The sequence below is a fragment of the Cnephaeus nilssonii genome, assembly GCF_951640355.1.
Source record: "Cnephaeus nilssonii genome assembly, chromosome: 9".
Classification (NCBI taxonomy): domain Eukaryota; kingdom Metazoa; phylum Chordata; class Mammalia; order Chiroptera; family Vespertilionidae; genus Cnephaeus; species Cnephaeus nilssonii.
This window is the reverse complement of record NC_137080.1, coordinates 37,756,503-37,776,086: the sequence shown is the minus strand read 5'-3', so window position 1 is coordinate 37,776,086 and position 19,584 is coordinate 37,756,503. Positions and strand designations below refer to the sequence as shown.

The 19,584-nt window shown below is 45.2% G+C and overlaps 1 protein-coding gene across 1 annotated transcript in view; it reads left to right on the top strand.

Annotated features, from left to right (window-relative positions):
* The first annotated feature begins 403 nt into the window (after positions 1-403).
* Positions 404-19,584, top strand: part of ARMC2 (armadillo repeat containing 2) — an 84,782-nt gene continuing 65,601 nt past the window's right edge. The window contains exons 1-4 of the mRNA XM_079779669.1: positions 404-659; positions 1,095-1,167; positions 9,588-9,759; positions 16,045-16,252. Of these exons, the coding sequence (XP_079635795.1) occupies positions 442-659; positions 1,095-1,167; positions 9,588-9,759; positions 16,045-16,252 (671 nt within the window). The 5' untranslated portion in view covers positions 404-441. The remainder of the gene's footprint in view (positions 660-1,094; positions 1,168-9,587; positions 9,760-16,044; positions 16,253-19,584) is intronic.

Sequence of the window (19,584 nt, the reverse complement as noted above, 5' to 3'; positions counted from 1 at the left end):
AATCGAACCATGACCTGGTTCATAGGTCGACACTCAACCACTGAGCCATGCTGGCCAGGCTCATTTTCTCTTTTTAGTCCATCTTCTTTCATGACTTGTCTTCTTTTTCTCCAGGTTTAGCATTCATTCTGGGTCTCTTCCCAGCACATCCCTTTCCTCAATCACATACAGTATATTCCCGTGGGCAAAACTGTGTCTATTAACCTATATCTTTGAAGCTCTTCTCCCATCCTGATCTTCTAACTGTAACTACCTGGTAGATTTTTAATTCAAATTTAGGTATCATTTTTTCAAGTTTAATATAGAGGGATGATTTAAGCGTCTATGGATGGGTTTAAGCCCTCCTAACTAAACTACTGGATGAAAAATAGTTTATATTTTGTGCCGTATATTTGTAGGGTATGGTGTCTAGCTGAAGAAGATTTTACTTTAAAAGGAAAGATGCTGTCTCCAAATGATCAAAAGTTGGAGAAGCGGGATCCGTTTTATCGATCTTTAGTGGCCAAGCAGAAGACCAGCGCAGAAATCATAAGTGAAGCACGAAATGCATTAAGAACAGTTGGGACCCAAAGACCATTCACACCACAGGAAGACCAAAGAAAACTGTTTGGACCTGCATCTTCAAGGACACCAGAAAATAGACCCCCTTCCTGCTTCAGGTATATGACATTTCTCTTTCCTGTACATCCAGATATGTAAGCCACGAGATGACATGTTCCCTTTGACTTCTGTGAATTATACCAGTTATATCTCTTGTATCTGTTCAGGATTCTCCAAGATAATTTTAGGCCTTGGGTCCAAGAAGCTGGCTTGCAATGTTAATAGTGGTTGTCATATCTATTTTATAAAGCAATATGAACAAAGCTTTTCAAAATCATCATATACATTTCTTTTCATTATTCAGTATTTTTAATTCTCCCCAATGCAATGAAAAGACTTATGAATAAAATGTTTTAAGCACTATGATTTGTTAAAATAGCTCAAGGCTTTGGCATTGAATGCTTTAGTTTTGGGCTAGAGTTAACTAATATAAGCTAGAAATAAAAGAAACGGTTCTTCACAAACTAATATTTCTGTTCCATCTCCTGTGCTAGCCTCCATGCATCCAACTTTGAGTCATCCGATTCCAGGCCCATTTCCGGTGCACGTCTCAGCCCGCTAGAGCTTGTGAGTATCCTATACCACAAGAGCTGTGAAATGGAATTGCTCAAAAATACTTGGTAGAGTGTTAGTACATAGACCTAATGCACTAATAATTTAATATGAAAACAAATTCTTTTATACTTTTTCAAATATAATGGTTAGTATCTAATAAAATATTTTTATTTATCTACAGTTTAATAATAAGGAATTTTAGAAATACAGAGTAACCTGGCAAACCAGATGTTTCACAGTATTTTTAATTCAAAAAAGTTATGCATATGTATTCTTTTATTTGTAATAGTTATATAAAAATAAAAACATGAACATAAAGAGTCAAATATTTGCTACCAAAACAACTCCAGCAGTCTCCTGTCCCCTTCTTCATTCTCCCCTCCCCAGTGGCTCTTACTTTAAGCTCTTTTGGCACATTTTCTTGTTTTGTTTTGTTTTTCATCCAAATTTCTAAATAGCACAGGGTCTTGCTGCTCTCTGACTTAGGAGCTTGAGAAATTATCTAATCACTTCCCATTAAGGAAGATGAAGTCTTAATTCTCGTCGATCCTCCCACGCCTCCTCACAACACATTCACCCTTTCTGTCCCCACTGCTACTCCCAGTGTAGACATAGCATAACTTTGGTTAGAGCCCTTAACCCTGTTTACAGCTGAGCCTGGAACTAGTAATGATTGATGATGATCACTTCTTCTTCCCTGCATCACTTTTTGTTTTCCCTGGGATTAGTAATTGCCTTGCTTTTTTTAGTTTTGTATTATTACTATTTCAACCCCAAACTCTTCCCAGTGCTTTACAGCTCCTTCGTACAGTCAGGCACATTAGGTATTCTGTTGATTCCTCTCCTTGGAGAATTTTCCACCCTCCGTCCTGGACCACTTGCCCTGGGCGTTTGGAACACAGCTGACTTCTCCCTCTTATGCTGGAGGTCCTGTTTCCTGTATCCAAAGTCGTCCTCTTTCTTGATTCACTGTCGATTTGGTGGCACACTCCCTCCACTAACTTCCTGAGAAGGGGTGTGTGGGAAGGGAATTATTTGAGACCTCAGTTGCTGTTTTTTTCTCTCTGGAAGTATGTAGGATTCGTCTTTGTTCCCAGTGTTCTGAAGTTTTATGATAACGGGCCTTTGCTTTAGTCCATTGTCACCCATCCTGCTGGGCACTTTCAATGAGGAATCAGCTCTGGGAAATGCCCTTCAACTATTTTGATATGTCTTCCCCTCTTTTATGTTCTGTTTACTCTTTCTGGAATTCATTATTTGGATGTGGGATCCTCTGGATTGGCACTTTAATTTTCTTATTTCCTCTTTTCTGTTTCTCATCTTTTTTTAGAAGAGATGTTATCTTCTAGTTATTTTATTGAGTTCTTTTCATTTCTGCTTTCATATTTTTAATTTTCCAAAAGCTTCCCCCCCTTTAAATTATCGTTTAAAAAAATACATAGCATTCAGTTGTTTCATGGTTGTAGCTTCTTAACTGTATATATTAATGATAGTTTTGATTTTTCAGTTGTTTTCTTCTCCCTTTAAAATTTCTGTTGCGTGTGTGTGTGTGTGTGTGTGTGTGTGTGTGTGTGTGTGTCTTAAACAACAGAAACTTATTTCCTCGCAGTTCTGAAGATTAGAAGTCTGATGTCAAGGTAGCAGCTGGGTCGATTACTTCTAAGGACTTTTGCTGACTTGTGAATGGCTGTCTTTCACCCCGTGTCTTCACATGGTCTTTTCTCTGTGTCTTGATGCATTTTTCTGTTTGTTTCGTTTGTTTTTCATATTAGAGGCTCTCCTCAGGTAGCTCATGCTGCTTGCTTGGCTGCCCTTATTTGAGAGTGGTAGCATGTAGAATGGGTTGGTAACATATAGGTTATACTTACCCACACCCACATTTATTATTATTTTTACATATATTTTTATTGATTTCAGAGAGAGGAAGGGAGAGGGAGAGATAGATAGAAACATCAATGATGAGAGAGAATCATTGATCGGCTGCCTCCTGCCCACCCCACACTGGGGATCAATCCTGCAACCCAGGCATGTGCCCTGACTGGGAATCGAACCATGACCTCCTGGTTCATAGGTCGACACTCAACCACTGAGCAAGCCAGGCTGGGTCCCACGCTTACATTTAGAGGGGAGGGTTCTGGCTGGACTGGGTTGTTTATGAAACTCCCAATGGCAGTATCTTTAGGGCTTTCCTTGAGGACTAGTTAATTTTCTGTAGAAGCGTCTTTTAGGCTCTTGCCTGGAGGATAAAGGTTGGTTCTAACTTCCAGGAATCAGGTAGAAGAAGAAGGTAGGAATGCCTGACATTCAGTGTTTAAATGTTCCATTAATATCTATGCTTACACAAAGTACCTTGACCATCAACTGTGCCCGATTAGCCCGATTCAGAGCTGCTGTTTTACCGCCTTGAGAGAACAAACCTCCCATCTACTCCTGGGTTCTGTAGCCTGATTATGTAGAGCTGGGAAAGGGTTACACAGACCCGAAGCCAATCCTTCTTATTTTAGGTACCCCTCCCAATGCTCCTGCTACTACAAGTACCAGTAACATCAACTCCTTAGACCTTTATGGAGTTTGAGTGTCACTCAAGCTGCTTCTCAGTTTTTGTTACTGTGTATGTGTGTGCATGTGTGTATTTATTTTGGGTGGACTGTTTGAAAGTAAGTTTCAGACATTGTAAGACTTTATCCATAAAAATTTGTGTGCATCTCTTATGAACAAGGATAGTCTCCTATATAACCATAATGCTATCATTATGTCTCAGAAAATTAGCATTACTCAGTAATATAATTTAATGTATAGTCCATGTCCAAATTACCACTTGTCTCAAAATGTATCACATAGTCTTAAAGTACTCATCAAAAGGCCTTTGTGAAGAAGATTATACTTGCTCTTATGTTGCAGATGATAAAAGTAAGATTCCAAAATAGTATGTATGAACCGATACGCAATAAATATTTTGCCGGTCATTATTGACATGTGGCTTCTTGCACCGACAACCTTGGAAACCACTGGGTTTTGAGCCAACTACAGTAAAAGGACCTCACCTGGGCAGCCCAATGGTCTAGCTGGTTGTAGAATGGCTCTCTATTCTATAATTCTGTCGTTTGACTCCTATCAATCGTTTTTAATATTGCTGTAGTTTTTTGGGACTCACTCCGTTCCTTCCCCCACTCTTTCATAAAAATTTCTATTTCTAGAGTAAACCTGGTCCTTGTCAAACTGGTACCGTTCTGAGACTGTGGGATTGGGTGTTAGGCAGAGATAATGTTGGCATTGGCCTCTGTTTAAGGTTATTGCCGTTAAATTTCTTTCCTGTGGAATGGTTGGGTGCTAGGTGCAGAGTGAAAATGGGCTAAGAAATCCCCATGTTAAGTAACACCTTTAGTTTGAAATATTTTTGTTAATAGTGGATCATGTAAGGGTCTTAAGTATATTTCATTTTAAACAATGAAATTTGGAGCTCCCAGTCAAGAAACTCTGAAAGTGGGGCCTCACACTGCCTGCCCTTTGACAAAGGGAGGAATAAGGGTAAATGAGAGTGGGAGGATGGAGAGGGGGGTAAAGAAGACAGGATAAAGGAGGAAGGTGGGGGTGGGGTATCTAATAGTTAGAGGATAAACTTGCCCCAAGAATTTGTAAAGTCCTAACCCAGTGGTCGGCAAACTGCGGCTTGCGAGCCACATGTGGCTCTTTGGCCCCTTGAGTGTGGCTCTTCCACAAAATACCACGGCCTGGGCGAGTCTATTTTGAAGAAGTGGCGTTAGAAGAAGTTTAAGTTTAGAAAATTAGACTCTCAAAAGAAATTTCAATCGTTGTACTGTTGATATTTGGCTCTGTTGACTAATGAGTTTGCCGACCTAGGTCCTAACCAATTGAATTTCCACACTATTTGGATCTAGGACTTGTTTCATAATTCTCAGGCTTGTTTAATAATTCCTCAACCATCAGTCAGACAGGGAAGAGGGATCCAGAGAGCAACTCTTTCCAGCTCCCACATTTAACACATCAGCTCAACTCTGCGCTTGCACGGTACCCTCCTCTCTGTTTCTCCCCCGTCTGGCTGTGGGCTGCCTGCACTCAGAAATGACCTGGGCTTCAGAGAGTGATGGGAAAATGAATGCCCTTGGTCCTGGCCACTGAGGCCTTGGCTGGCTGGTCTGACGGGCTCACCAGGGTTCCCGTTAGCACGTATGACCGTGTAAGACAGGGGAAAGCCTTGCACCGTACGGTCTTCCCTTAGCATTTACATCGACCTGCGCTGTAGGAACGCCTAGGCACACCGTTGTCAACTTCTTAGCAGCCCCGCCTTCCCCGGCAGCTCTGAGACCAGGCTGTTGTGTGGTGGCAGCTATTCCCGGTTTCGTTCTGCAGCTCTGGTTTGTGGTATTCAGATTTATAGACACGGGGGCAGCTGCTCTCATGCTTTGATTGTAGAAAGTAGGAAAAGACATGGGACCGTGTAAATAAATAGGGAACTGTGTCTTTCTTCACTATCACTTTCAAAACGGAATTCTCCCGGTGTCTCCTCACCTTACAAAGCTTCGTTATTTAAGCTCCAGGTATTTTTATTAAACTTTTTATTGACACACAGAAAAGACACAGATCCTAAGGGTGCAGCTTGATAAATATACACAAGCTCAGCACACTCGGTAAGCAGCACTCAAAGAAAACAGACCATTGCCAGCCCTTCAGACACTGCCTCCCCGCGGTGACTGCTGTCCTCACTGCTCACAGCACATGTTAGTTCGAGCCGTTATTTTTATATTTTACTAGAGGCCCAGTGCACGAATTTGTGCACGGGTGGGGTCCCTCGGCCCAGCCAGTGATCGGGGCCCATCGGGGCTGGTGGGCCAGAGTTTGGGGGGTGGGGGGGAGGGGCCGCGGGAGGTTGGCTGTGGGAGTGCACTGACCACCAGGAGGCAGTTCCTGCGTTGAGCTTCTGCCCCCTGGTTGGTCAGTGCGTGTCATAGCGACTGGTCGTTCTGGTCATTCGGTCTTAATGGTCGCTTAGGCTTTTATATATATAGATAGGAACCAAGCTCCAAGTATTTGGCGAGTAAAATAAAACGTAATATATTTTTAAAAGATGGGGACTAAGAAGCCCATACCTTGAGGTTAGAGGAAAGTCAGGGTAAGAAAAAGCAGACTAAGACAAAACAATGTCTTTCACTGTGTCTGGAAGGAGTGGTAGCATTACTTCCATGAGTCACCTGCTGGGAGAGACAGAAGAGCCCAGGTACCTGCAAGAGAAAATCATGGTAATAGAAATCATGTCTGATTGCCACATGCAAACATCATGTGCTTGGGGGAATTTTTAATATTTGCTTTCTAACTTCCAAGAGGTGTGTGTGTTTGTATCTGTGTGTGTGTGTGTGTGTGTGTGTGTGTGTGCGCGCGCGCGCGCTTCTGTTTTACAAATTAAATCATAGCAACTTTCTGGGGTGGGATGTCATAGACTCCCGTTCCCAGCCTTCATGTAGAACAGGGGACACCCCATGTCCCCAACTGGTGATCCCAAGGATCCAGGTCAGAAATCAGTCAAGGTCCAGGTGCTGGGAGGAGAGCTGAGCCAGCCAGATCCCTTAGATGTTCTAGGAATTTTGTCTTCTTTCATTAGGTGGTTCTGTGAAAGTAGTCTCTCAGTCTTCAATGGACTGGAGCAGTTTTATCCATCAGAAGAAATCTTAAATTCTGACTTTCCAGTGTCCCTGGTTCATGTCATGACACACAACATGGGGGAGGAAGGTTCTCCAGTGAAGATTGAAACTTACTTGAAACCTTCTCTGAATTCTAAAATGCCATGAATTGTGTATGAAAACATTTTTACTGTTTTGCTCTATAAACACCATTTTGCTCTGCAACGTGGAAGACCATTTTGTAGAACCTGACATGATAGAAATTGATGGCTTCTTTAGTTGTTTTCCCTGACGAATTTAAAAATGCTTTACATGTATCAGTTTATGTTTTAAGTAGACCAGTGAGGTGTATGTTTAAATGAGATAAATGATTTAGTAAAGGTCAACAGTAACTGGAACTAATTTGTCATTATGCCAACACTGACCAGCATTGCACTAGGAAAATCCCGCCTTCTATCAGGGAGCAGGGAAAGGGCTTTATCTTGCCATCAGATGTAATTCAGTTATTGGGAAAAACTTAGCTTTGCAAAACCATATTTTCCCTTTTTATAAGATCTTTTATTTAGTGCCCAAAACTTTTAGAATATTTATGGAATTTGTAAAAAACAAAAGCGAACATTTATCTATCTACATTATTATTGTTTGGCAGACTCCTTGGTCTTTGTTTCATATTCAAGGTACCTGCAGAGTACAGACATTTTGAGATAAGAAAACCTCGTATCTACATTCAATATTGAGAGTGTCCTAATGTATCTTATCTCCCATAATTATACCTAAAGCACTTACTTTCCTGTTTTACATGCTTTTAGCTTTTTTTGTTACTCTTAGCTTCATGGCCTAAGTCACATTCTAGTGAATATTTTGCAATACATTAGGAAGAATAAAAAATAAAGTGACTATTTATCAAACAAATATAGCAGAATTTATACGGACAAATGAGTGTTGTCTCCCTCAGAATAGTTGCCTCTGAATTCAGGATTTTTCTTCCGAGCAAGGTTGTGTCAGAGGCTAGGGCCTTGGCTTTGTGACTTAAAAGTAACTTGGAGCCAAATTGGTAAATCATAAGTGAGTCACTCACATAGGGAAGGTAGCTAGCATGTCTGGAGCCTCCATAACAGGAATTGTCTATATGTTAGTGTCCCTGCAAGAAGGGGACTGCTGTCTCCATTTGGTAGCTGGGCAAGTTCAGAGAAGTCAATGGCCAGCCCAAGTTCACGCAGCTAGGCAGTGGATTCCACTCCAGATCAGTTTGATTCCAAAGTCATTTACTCTTCCTCTATACTGCGCTAATTATTTTATTTACCAGTTTTCTAGCTGTGTTTAGAAGTATGGGTCTCTAAAGTCATAACTAATTTTATGTTGTTCATGAACTGATTTCAGATGCAAATGAACAAATATTTTGAGTACACCTGAAACTAATATAAAATAACATTGAATGAAAAACAATATTGAATGTCAACTGTAATTGGAAAAGAAAAAAATATCCTGAAAAATGTCATCATTATTGAAATAAGTAACTCCTCGGAGGGAGAACTCTAGTATAGATGCCTTTGTTCTCTTAAGGTATATAAGAAAAACGTGTGTTTAAAATCATGTGTCATATATGATAGATGACTTCACCCATTTTTCCAAATTATCTGACTTGAAGTTCACACTGGATTTTTAAAATATTTATTGACGAACCTGTGGGATTGAGAGTCACTCATTTCACATATTTATGTAAGTGACTTGAGGAACTTGAACTTGATTATTTTTGGTTAGAGACCCCAAAAGCACTACTGCCCTAAGATTGCTCTTTCACAGACAGATAATTCTGCTAAAGTTGGAGGGAGGGAGGACTGACCCCCAGGCAACACTGAAAATGGGAGTTTAGGCTTCCATGAGGTTCTGGCCCTGGGTCAGAGGCCACTGCCACCTGGAGGTTAGATCTGAGGATGCGCTGGGCGGCACTGCCTGGTGCTGGTATTTTAAAAAGTCTTTAAGGAATTGAAATTTTGCCAGTCATGTTTCTTTTCTAAGGATATCAGCATAGAATTCTAGAGATATGGAAAATCAGACATGTTTATGTCATAAGTCCAAGACAACTTTTTGCTCTTACGTTTTATGACTTTAAATTAGTTCCTAAAATTTCATATCATTGCCCAGCCAGTATGGCTCATTGGTTGAGCATCAACACATGAACCTGGAGGTCATAGTTCGATTCACACACCCAGTCAAACGCATGCCTCGTTTGGGGATTCGATCCCCAGTAGGGGACCTGCAGGAGACAGACAATCAATGATTCTCCCTCTCCCTCTCCTTTCCTCTCTCTGAAATAAGTAAAAGCATATTTTAAAAAACAAATTTTATATCATTAAAAAGTAATTTTGTGGCATCCAAAATATGTAATGGTAGTATTTATATTCCACATAGTTTTTGACACAAATAGGTGCCCAATACATGTTTGCTGAACTGAACTGAACACATAAATTTGCAAAGCATGTTGAATATCCTCTACTGAATGTTTTAATCTCTTATACAGACAGCTGTTTGCTAGCATGGATAAACTGGTGTTGTTTTTTAAAAACACTAAGCAGGACGTAGTGTAATTAATACAATATATTTGACAAAAACAATGAACAAGAGGTATCTATATAACACATTGAGTAAGATGGCCAATGAGACGTAGAGCCGGGGCAGGGACCAGCCAGGCAGAAAGCCTGCCTGTGCTCATCGGAGGGGCAGGGCAAGCCCCAGGGGCGAGTCTGGTATGAGACACAGAAACTCACGCCAATCCTTTAAACATTCTCTTTCCAGAAACCGAAAGCTCCAGCACCTCCCACCGCAGAAGGGGACCCCGGCCTTTCCCTCCCGAAGCCCCCGGTGGACCCCGTGAAGATGCGAAGGATAAGCAGTGCCCGGGCACGCTTGTTCAGGGCGGCCTCGCAGGGGGCCCTCCTGCCAGACAGGACGCTGCCTCCCGCCGAGCGTAAGGCCCAGGGACCATCTTTACACCTGGGGCGCGCGTGTCTCTCGAATTTGCACACAAAACGCTATTTTTATATCGTATGTTCAAACCCCACGTGATTTTTTTTACATGAACTAAGACTCAGTTAATAGTGTGTGAAAGTTGGGTAAGAAATCTTGTTCACATATTTTTCTGGGTGTTTATCAAGAATGCCTAAATATCATAGTTTTCAAAAAACCGTTACTTGGTAGAAGAAGGAGATGAGGACAAGTATTTGCTAATGAACGGGTCTATCGATATTGGATAAATGATTTTAAAATTAGAGTTTAAGAAATTGTCCATTTCATTAGGCATTTTTAAGACTCTCATAATGTCCACCAAGCCTGGGTCTCTGGCAGGACCTCTCTGATCCCATGGGGAAATATAAGCAAACGTTGAAGGGGGCTTCCCCTGCTGTCGTGGAATTGCTGGCCGGTATCCAAACCTGGGGACAGAGGGGCATTCTAAGGCGTGGCCCCACCAGGTGGCCCTGCCAGGGCAAGCTAAGAGTTTGTCAAGCCAGGGAACATCCCCCATCAGTGGGATGACCATCAATTTAGTGGATCACTCCAAGCATTAAAAAAAAAAAGTAGAGCAGCATGTAATGGAAAATGTCGGGGTGCACGGCAGACAACAAGGGGAATAAGTGCTGCTTTGAGAGACTTCTTCAAGCACATACCCGTGTGTTCAGGGCCATGTTGTAAATGTATCCTATAGTGCATTTACATTCAATCGTGTTATACATTTATTATTACTCTCTATGGTCAGAAAAGGCGGAAGACCACTTTGCCGGGGCCGACGGAAGTGGCCTCCTTCAGTTTAAGGCTGGGTGGAGGGATGGCAGCAGCCACACAGAGGTGACTGAGGATGGACGCCGGAGGCTGCGCGCCGCACTGAGGAGCCTCCTCGTTTCACGTGCAAGCATTTTCTTGCATTCATCACCATTTAAATGCAGAGCTCATGGGAGAGTCCAGATTTATGACTTCTTATGAAAAGTCTAACGGTCCAGCCACTCCGGGCCCCCGTTCTGTGCAGCCCCAAGAGAAGGACTGGAGCTGGGGGTGCCCACCCCGTTAGCCCGGGATGTGATCTGCTGTTCCCCACGTCGCCCAGCCACTTAGCTCATGTTGCTGTCTGGTTCCTGTGGTCTCCAGAGATGCCTGACAGAGCTGGAGAGGTAGCATCCAGGAGAGAAAAGACAGGCAGTGCCGGGGGTGTGTGTCACTCGGTGATGTGTAGTGCCCGAGAGTGGTCCCTCTAGCGATGCGGGAGCTGAGGCCAAAGGCCACGCAGGCCAGGCTGGGGAACGGCCCGGCTCCATTCTGCTTGCAGGGCAAAGCCAGGGCAGGGTTTAAGCAAGGGAGGAGACACATCACCCACCTTACGTTTCTCAGTGTCGGGGCACATTACAGTCACCTGAGCAACTGTCACACGCCCCACACTGGGGCCGCTGCCAGACCAGTTCCTCAGAAGGGAGTGGCAGCTGCAGGAGCAAAGCCCTTGACAAGGTGAGGGGATGGGTTCTAGAGCCCAAGGTTGGGGGTGAAGGTAGACTCAGAGAGGAACAGGGTCACTGCTTGTGAACAGGATGGCAGAGCTGGTATAAGAGCTACTAAATGGCTGTTCATTAGGTGGCTTTGAACGCGGATGCCGCAGCCACGTTTAATGCATTGAGCCAGGCGTCCTCAAACTACGGCCCGCGGGCCACATGCGGGTGTTTTTGCCGTTTTGTTTTTTTACTTCAAAATAAGATCTGTGCAGTGTGCATAGGAATTTGTTCATAGTTTTTTTAAACTGTAGTCCGGCCCTCCAACGGTCTGAGGGACAGTGAACTGGCCCCCTGTTTAAAAAGTTTGAGGACCCCTGCTTGAACTCTTGGAAGCTCACCCTGACCCTGCTGCTTCCCGAGCCATTCGCGGCTTTGTGAAGGTGCCTGAACAGGGGGATGTGTCACCCACCCCCTCGTCTTCTGTGCTTCCCTCATGGCCTAGCTCCTCCCCTCCTGGGCCCCCTGGCCCTTGGCCACAGCACCCCAGTTGTGCTCTGGGAGGTGCCGTGGGCGGCAGGGACCCTGTCCCAGCACCGAGGCCATCTTCGCGCCTCCAAGCTGCACCAAAGCATGTCTTCGCTGCAGTTCTCTTAGCCACCACCTCACCATTTCCACCATCCCCTGGGTCTGTGGCAGCACCCAGGAAGCTGTGGCAGTTAAAAGGCGCTGTCCCTTTAAAAGCGCACATTGCCCCATTAACCCATTTGTTGTAGCGCTCTGGCCTTGCTGTCATTGTCATCCGCACAGGGGGTCCCTGGGCTGGTTTCAGTCTCTGTTGTGTAGAGAAGGGATCCTCCGCTGGGAAACTGTAAATGGAACCGTGTTCGCGGCAACAGAGTGACGACCCTCCCTTTGGTGTGAAGTCATCCGCAGCGGCTACTGCCACAGGCCGGGCTCGGGGTGTGCTGACAGGTTGGGCATTTCCAGTTTAAGAAAACGAAAGGGGAAGAGATGTGTGTACCCATCTTCGCGGGCCAGCAGTTTCATTGCTCTGTGTCCCAGGTCCGGTTTTCGGCTGGCGAGGGCCGTGTTGCTGACATCTCCCCGGTTATCCAAGCCAGACAGAGACCTCAGTGCAGCCTGCCCCTTCTCACCCATCACTGTCATCTTTGCCATCACCAACCCCCCCACGGGCTTCCTCCATGGGCTTTCTAAATACTGCTTGGGTCTGCGTCCTCCTTTCCACCTCTGCCTCACTGCCTTGGTCACCTCTGGCCTTGTCGCTGGTCGTCCGCCCTCCTGTCTGGCTCCACCCTCACCCTCTGCGGGGGCTGCAAGTGGGTCAACACAAGGTCGCTCAGCCCTTGGAGCAGCCAGGAGAGCCTGGGGAAGCCAAGCTCCCAACAAGACGTGGCTGTGGGCCTTAGCCCTTTATCTCACCGGACCACAAAAAATCATGTTCTGTGTGTGCCATCGGGGATAAGAGGTCAGGAAGCAAACAAACGTCAGATTGCATCATCATCTTGTTAAAAACCCTTCATTGGGGTCCCTGTGCCTAGAAGGAGTGTTTGCCAAACTGAGTTCCAGGGAACTTTTAGCAAAATATTAATAGCTTTTCCTTGGAAAAAGGGCTCGGTGCTGAAATAGGTGCGCTGACGTTCTCTCCCTCTCGGAGAGACGCAATACACGCGAGCATGTTCAGAGGGTTGGTAAAGCCCATCTGGTAAAGAAACCGTTTAATTTTAATCCAACCCAGCATTTCACAAGTCTGCTTGGCTATGGAATCTGTCTTTTGGGGAACACAGTTTGAGAAACACTGACCTAGCCCGGATGTTGGCAAACTTTTCCTGTGAAGGGCCTAATAGTAAATATGTCAGACCTTGTAGGTCATGCAGTCTGTACATTTACTCCACTCTGCCCTTATGGAAAGCAACCGTAGACTGATTGGTGGCCAGTGAGATTTGAATTTCATATAATTATCATGTTACAAACCATGGTTTTCCTTTGGATTTTTACCCCCAACCATTTAAAAATATGAAAACCATTCTTCGCTTGCAGGCTCTACCAGAGCGGGAGGTGGGCCAGACGTGGTGGTAGTTTGCCGGCTCCTGGCCTGGGGGATGAAGCCCCCACTCCTTGCATGTACAGCCCTGTTGTGATCAGTCTTAGTCTCCAGGCCCTCCTCTCAACCCTCCCTGGCCTAGCCCACCCCGCAGGCTGTGCACCAACAATGTGGAATTCCTTGCATTTCCCCACACCCGCCCGTCCTGTTGTTTCGAGCCTCACGCAGGAACTGCTGTATAATTTGTTGGACCTGGTGCAAAATGAGAATGCGGAGCTCTTTGTTAAAAAATTATTCAGAATTTCAGGATGGCAGCAGCAAACATTAAGCCAGTACGGGGCCCTTCTCAGCAGGGCCCCGCTCGACTATCCAGTTTGTACACACATGAGGCTGGCTGGGACTCGAAGCTTTTGTTCCTCCTTCTCAGAACTCCTTTTTGCCTCCAGTTAACCCTTCAAAATGCTTCCCAGGCTCCACCTCCTCTCTGAATCTTTCCCCGACCAACTCCCAACCCCTCAGGACCCCCCCTCCCCCATTCTCTCTGTCACCCTCACCTGGCTCCGACCACTACACTTGTCTGTACCGCATTTCTCTCTTTACCCAGGTCTGCTGCTCTGTCTCCCCTACTAGACTGAGCAACTTCAGAGGTGAAGAGGTTTTTCTCTAATTGTAGCCAGAGAGGCTAAGACAGGATCTGGTATACAGCAGGTGGTAAAGCAGAATCTGTGAGCTGGAACCGCTCCTGCACGGTAATGCTGACCCATTACAAAGTGAGTACAGTGGGCTGCAGAGATTTGCCGGGGAGACACGCGGCATCGCCACTCGTGCTCAGTTGGATGGCGGCGCTCCATCCGGAGCAGGAGTGGGCCCCAGGCAGCCTGCACTGGAGGAGTAGCTGCCAGCTCCCCCGAGTAGATTGTGAAGATAAAGGGGCTGCAGCTCCTTCACCTCTCAGGTGGGTAGGTTTCCCCCTCGAGGACAGTAGCCCATGGTGGCTGGGACTTCTCGTTCACCACTGGACCACCAGCAGCTGGAGCAGCAGCTGGCCCACTGGCGTGGGTGCTGAATAAATATTCAAGGAGGGAATGAATGAAAGAAACAAATGCTAAGACATAGGCATAGGCTAGAGCGTCTTTGTGATCTAACACAGAATGTGTGCCTTGTGATTCAGTAGTAAAGATCTCTAAGGGAGCCTGCACTGTGCAGAGAGCCCTGGGCCAGCAGCCAGGGTTCTTACGTTCCATGAATAATGACGACACTGACATCTAGGTTTTGAGTGTGACAGGTCACTAGGCCATGTCATTTAATTCTCACCACACCCCCAAGAAGTGGGGACCACGGAGGAAGGTGAGGGAAAAGTTGAGTGGCCTGCTCGTCACACTTGAGCCCACGTCTGCTGAAATGCAAAGCCTACTCTCTTCCCACTGTACTGAACTTTCTCTGTGACCTCACACTAGTCACTTAACCTTTTGGGTTCTCAGTTTTCTCATCTGAAAAATGAAGGCGAGCCTAGCCAATCTCAGATTTCCTTCGGCTTTACAATTCAGTGTGTGGACACAAGGCGCTTGGTTGGAGGCGTAGACTAGGTGGTTTTGTTGTCGGTTTTCATTGGTTTGTTGGTTCAAGTGCAGAAAAGGAAACCTTGAGTTGTTTTGGAAAAGCTTGCAAAAGAGTATTTTTCTATATGAAGCTCATTTCTCCTTCCACTTCGAAAACATATTTTATCACAGATGAGAGTAGAGTAGCAGCAGCATGGATAAGCTATCCCTCATGTCAGTTGCTGATAAAGAAACAGTGTTGTATTGTAAGTGTAAGACTCTGCAGCCATAAGCAAGGTAGGTGTTTCGGTTCAGAGGCTGGACATCTTTTTGCAGCTCTATCTTGGTCCCCTTCCGAAAGCCGGGGAGGGCTTCAGCGCACCCCTCCGTTCACCAGCTGGTAATGATCTGCCAGCCTCCACGACCCAGCCCGGCCCCTCCACCACCTCTCCTCCTCTCCTCCCTCACACACTCCCCACCTGCTGTTCCTTGAGCCTGTCAGGCACAGTCCTGCCTGAGGGCCTCCGCATCTGCTTCCCCACTGCTGGCAACCCTGTCCCTCAGCGTCTGATGGGCAGGAGCCCCACCTCCTCCAAGGGCCCGTCTACCATGTCCACCCATTGCCAGACCCCTTCACCCTTCTCCACTTTTCTCCTTTTGCTTTTTTCCATCACACTTGTCTTATATACCTTATTTATTACAGTGTATTCCTTATTATCTGTTTATACCTATTCGGATGTAAGCCCGATGAGGTCAGGGATCTTCGTTTTGTCACTGATACATCCTGCGTGCCTAGGACAGTGCCTGACATCAGGGGAGCATTCAATAAACATCTTTTTGAATCAGAAATTACTAACATGATTACATTTAGGAATAGGATGGGATGCAGGGTATGTATGTAGACTTCGGTAGTTCATAAATCTAAATTTAAGTGTTTGCCTTAGGTAGACCCCAAGCTGATAGAAATAAGATCCTCTTCATTTTTACCTGCTGAATTGATGATGCCAAGCCTAAAAAGTGGTGAGGTCTCAGATGTCTGGGGACGTTGTATCCATACTTGATTATAAGTGACATGTAATTTTTAAATTGTGTACATTCTTAGATTTAAAAAAGTATAGAAAGATGGTGATTCCTGAAATAAGAAATGCTTTGACAAAACACTTCCTTGGTTATTACAGGAAAGAAGACAGTGGAATCCAAAGACACCGTTAGGATGGGGGACTCTCCGGTGAAGATCAATGGGATTTATTTAACGGAACCAAAGGCCGTTGGCCACTTAAAGAGTCGCCCACTGCAGCTAACTTACGATGGAGGCTTCAGAGAAATCAAGGAGCAAGAGATGTTCCCAGGGGCAACATCCTTGCCGTCTCATCGGAGAAGTGGAGGGTCAGTGTTCTTTCTATTTGATTTTTCTGGTGAGGGCAGCGATGTCACTTACCAGTTTGTTTTCTAACTTATGTAGACCATTGGTTCACACGTTCTCTGTTATATAAAGCAAATTTTAAGTTAGCAACACATGAGAAGGAAAGATTTCTTCTCATAGCTGAATGGAGTTGATTTTACATCATTCCCCATTTAATCCTTAGGAAAACATTTGCTCATACTTGCCTAGATGCTGCTTTGATAGGACTGTCAGATTAAAGTCCTGGCTTCAGTTGGACTGTTCTAGCCCGCCCTTGAGGATGACTGATGGTTCTTTTTGTGTTATGTGGGATTCTTGCCTGGCCTGGAATCTCTTGATCCCTCCCTTTGGGTTAGTTCACTATTGTCAGCTCCACAAAAGAGGAGACAGTTTATGTTCTTCTCCAGTAGAAACTTGGACGTTTTATTTTTCAAATTAATAGTTAAAGCAGGGGAGTCCTATGGGTTTCTCTTTCTATGACATCCCTCTACTAATCCCTCATAAAATGAATGACTGGGAGTTACTTTATTTCATACCATGTTCCTAGGTAGGGCTTTTTTTTTTCACCCTAATTCTCACTGATACCTTCATCCCTTCCCCTCCCCCCCTCCAATCTGGGGAGCCCTAAGTTCATATCACGTTCCTGGATAAGGCTTTCCAGGGCTTTTCCCAGAAAAGTGAGGAGCAAATGTCCTATCATATGAAGGATTTGTGAAGAAATGTTCACTGCACGGACCACGTGGATTCTTGCCCTGGTGTTTTCCGACGGCAGCCTTGAATAACGGGGTCAGGGTGAGAGCAGGCTCTGTTTCCAGTCCCAGCCAGTCATGATCCTAAATAGGCAGAAGGTCTTGGACCGGACAGGGTCACTCAAAGATATTTCTCTATGACTTTCCATTGGGTCATTGTGGACAACTGCCCAGTTCAAATTTGTCTACCGAGATTAAATTCCACGGCCCATTTCAAGACCAAGTCCTTGTTGCCCTCACTTTAGACTTCAGGCCTGACTTTGCTTTGTACACAGGTTACGTGCTCAGAACCATTCCCCGGACTGGCTGCTTGGCAGCCGGCTGGTTCCACCGAGCTGACCTTGAGCTGACCCAGCCCGGGGAGTGAGGCACACGCGGGATTTCTATTAGGCAACCTCGTCGTCCTTGTAAGGTCGCTTTGCATTCAGAACATTTTTTAAATTAAAGGGACAATGAAATGTCTCCTTAAGTGGAAGAGAACAAACTTCAAATTGGGACTTTGGGAGCCGAGCACAAAGCATGAAACTGGCCGTGGCCACAAACCCTTTGCTGTTGCTGAGTCAGAACAGGCCGCGGCCCCAGAGCGTAAACACGGGCCCGCGGAGACGGGTGCTCCTCTCAGCCCTGAGCGAAAAGGGAGCGGGTACCCTGCTGCGCCCAGCCTCACAGGGATGGAAGCTGACCAGGGAAAACCAGGCAAGAGCTGTTTATTGTTTTATTTTTATTTATTTATTTTTCATTTTCGCAAACCTTCAGATGTTGCAGAGTAGCCTGGCCAGCCAGAGTTCATTATGTCTTCCTCGGCCTGGGACAGCACAGGCATTTTCAGTGACATAGCTTATTCCACCAAAGCAAAGAAGCAATCAATTAGGGCCTGGACGCACTTCTTCCCGACTGTCCAAAATTGTGAGGCGTGGGCACTAATTGTTCACTGTTTCCCTTTTGTTTTGTTAGCGTGGCTCTGGCCCGTGTAATGACTGGGACAGAGCTGGGTTTGCAGTATACCCTGGCAAGTCTCACTGCCAATAACATTGCTGCTTGATGAATCTTTAGCTCCTTTAATCATTGGATGGGATTTTGTTGAGGTGCCAAAAAAAATTTTTTTTATACAGTAGGATTAAAACAAACCAGCAAATGGAAACTATTAGCAGTTCTTTCATTAATTACATTTGTGAATCAATCCGGGACACTTGATCATCGTTTCTTGTAAACATTTAAGTGAATAATTCCAAGAAATGATCTTTGCTATGCCGTGGAGTATTCCCCGTTTTGATGCTGAAGCCTTACCCTCAATTAACATTGTTTTCCTCTTTCGCCCATAAACTGTAAAGTGAAGAGTCCTGTCATGAGCGGGGCTACTGAGGAAGGGAGGGGAGGGAATGCGCAACTAGAACAGGAAGTGGCCTGGGACACATGCAGATGGGAAAAGGGGACAGAGGAAGAGAGGACACGCTCTCCATGCAGGGTCCAGGGTGGGCGCAGCCGCCTCAGGCTGAGTGCTCAGGCTGAGGGGCGGGCGGGGGGGAGAGGGAATGGAAGGAGCAGTTTATTTCAGTGAAAGCACGTTGATTTGTGCACCCTTAATTTAGAATACAGATAGCTAACTCAGTCATGGGATGGACTGGAGTTTAACTTCATGCTGGTTGTCATGGAAAAGGGTTTGCTAATCAAGAGATCATCGCAGACAAGATCCTGGGCAACTCGTTACCTTTCCGAAAGAGCACACACTGTCAGGGACTGCACGAGTTATCACATCACCAGTGTGCCCGTCACGGCATCTCTGTGCGTCCCTTTACGGATTCCTTTAAGGTTTGGCAGGCTTGCTCCTTAGCAACACTCCATTTTCTCCTACGTTGTGTTGCTATAAGGATTTAACAGCTTTCATTACAATATGTATACAGGGGTGGGCAGAAGTAAGTTTATTGCTGTCCGTATGGAAAATGACATGCAGGTTATGATTATTACAATAGCTTTATTAACTGTTTCATGTACTCACAACTGTAAACCTACTTTTGCCCTCCCCTTTCTGTGTAAATATTGTTCAAACTATTGTGGTTTGGAAATTAATTTTTAGGAGGGAATTAATTTTTAGGAGGAAAGAGCAGTTAATTGTAGAGTCAGAACTCTTCGCTGGGGCCAGAATCCCTGATTTGGTTATTCTCTCAGCCTCATGAGTTAGCTGTGTGCTGTTTAGCAAGTCTCTCAACACTTTTGGGAGCTCAGTTTTTAATCTGTAAAATGGAAATAACTGCGCTCCTTCACTCCCATCTCTTCCCAGCCCTCACCATGGGTTGAGGAACGATGAAGAAGACTTGAAAGGCTTATTTTTAAAGTGCCAAGGGCTGTTAGTACTATTGGAGTGAAAAAGAAGAAAAGAGGGCTCTCTGGTCAAAGATGGCAAAGCAGAGGCATTCTGCAGAAACCCAATCAAAGCAACAAAGAATGAAACACAGAGAAGTAAATGTCGTCAATGAAACAACAACAACAAAAAAAATGGTTCCACCCCAAACGACAAAACATGAAGCAAACGTCACACTGTGTTTGGGGCTCCATCCCCTCCCCGCTGG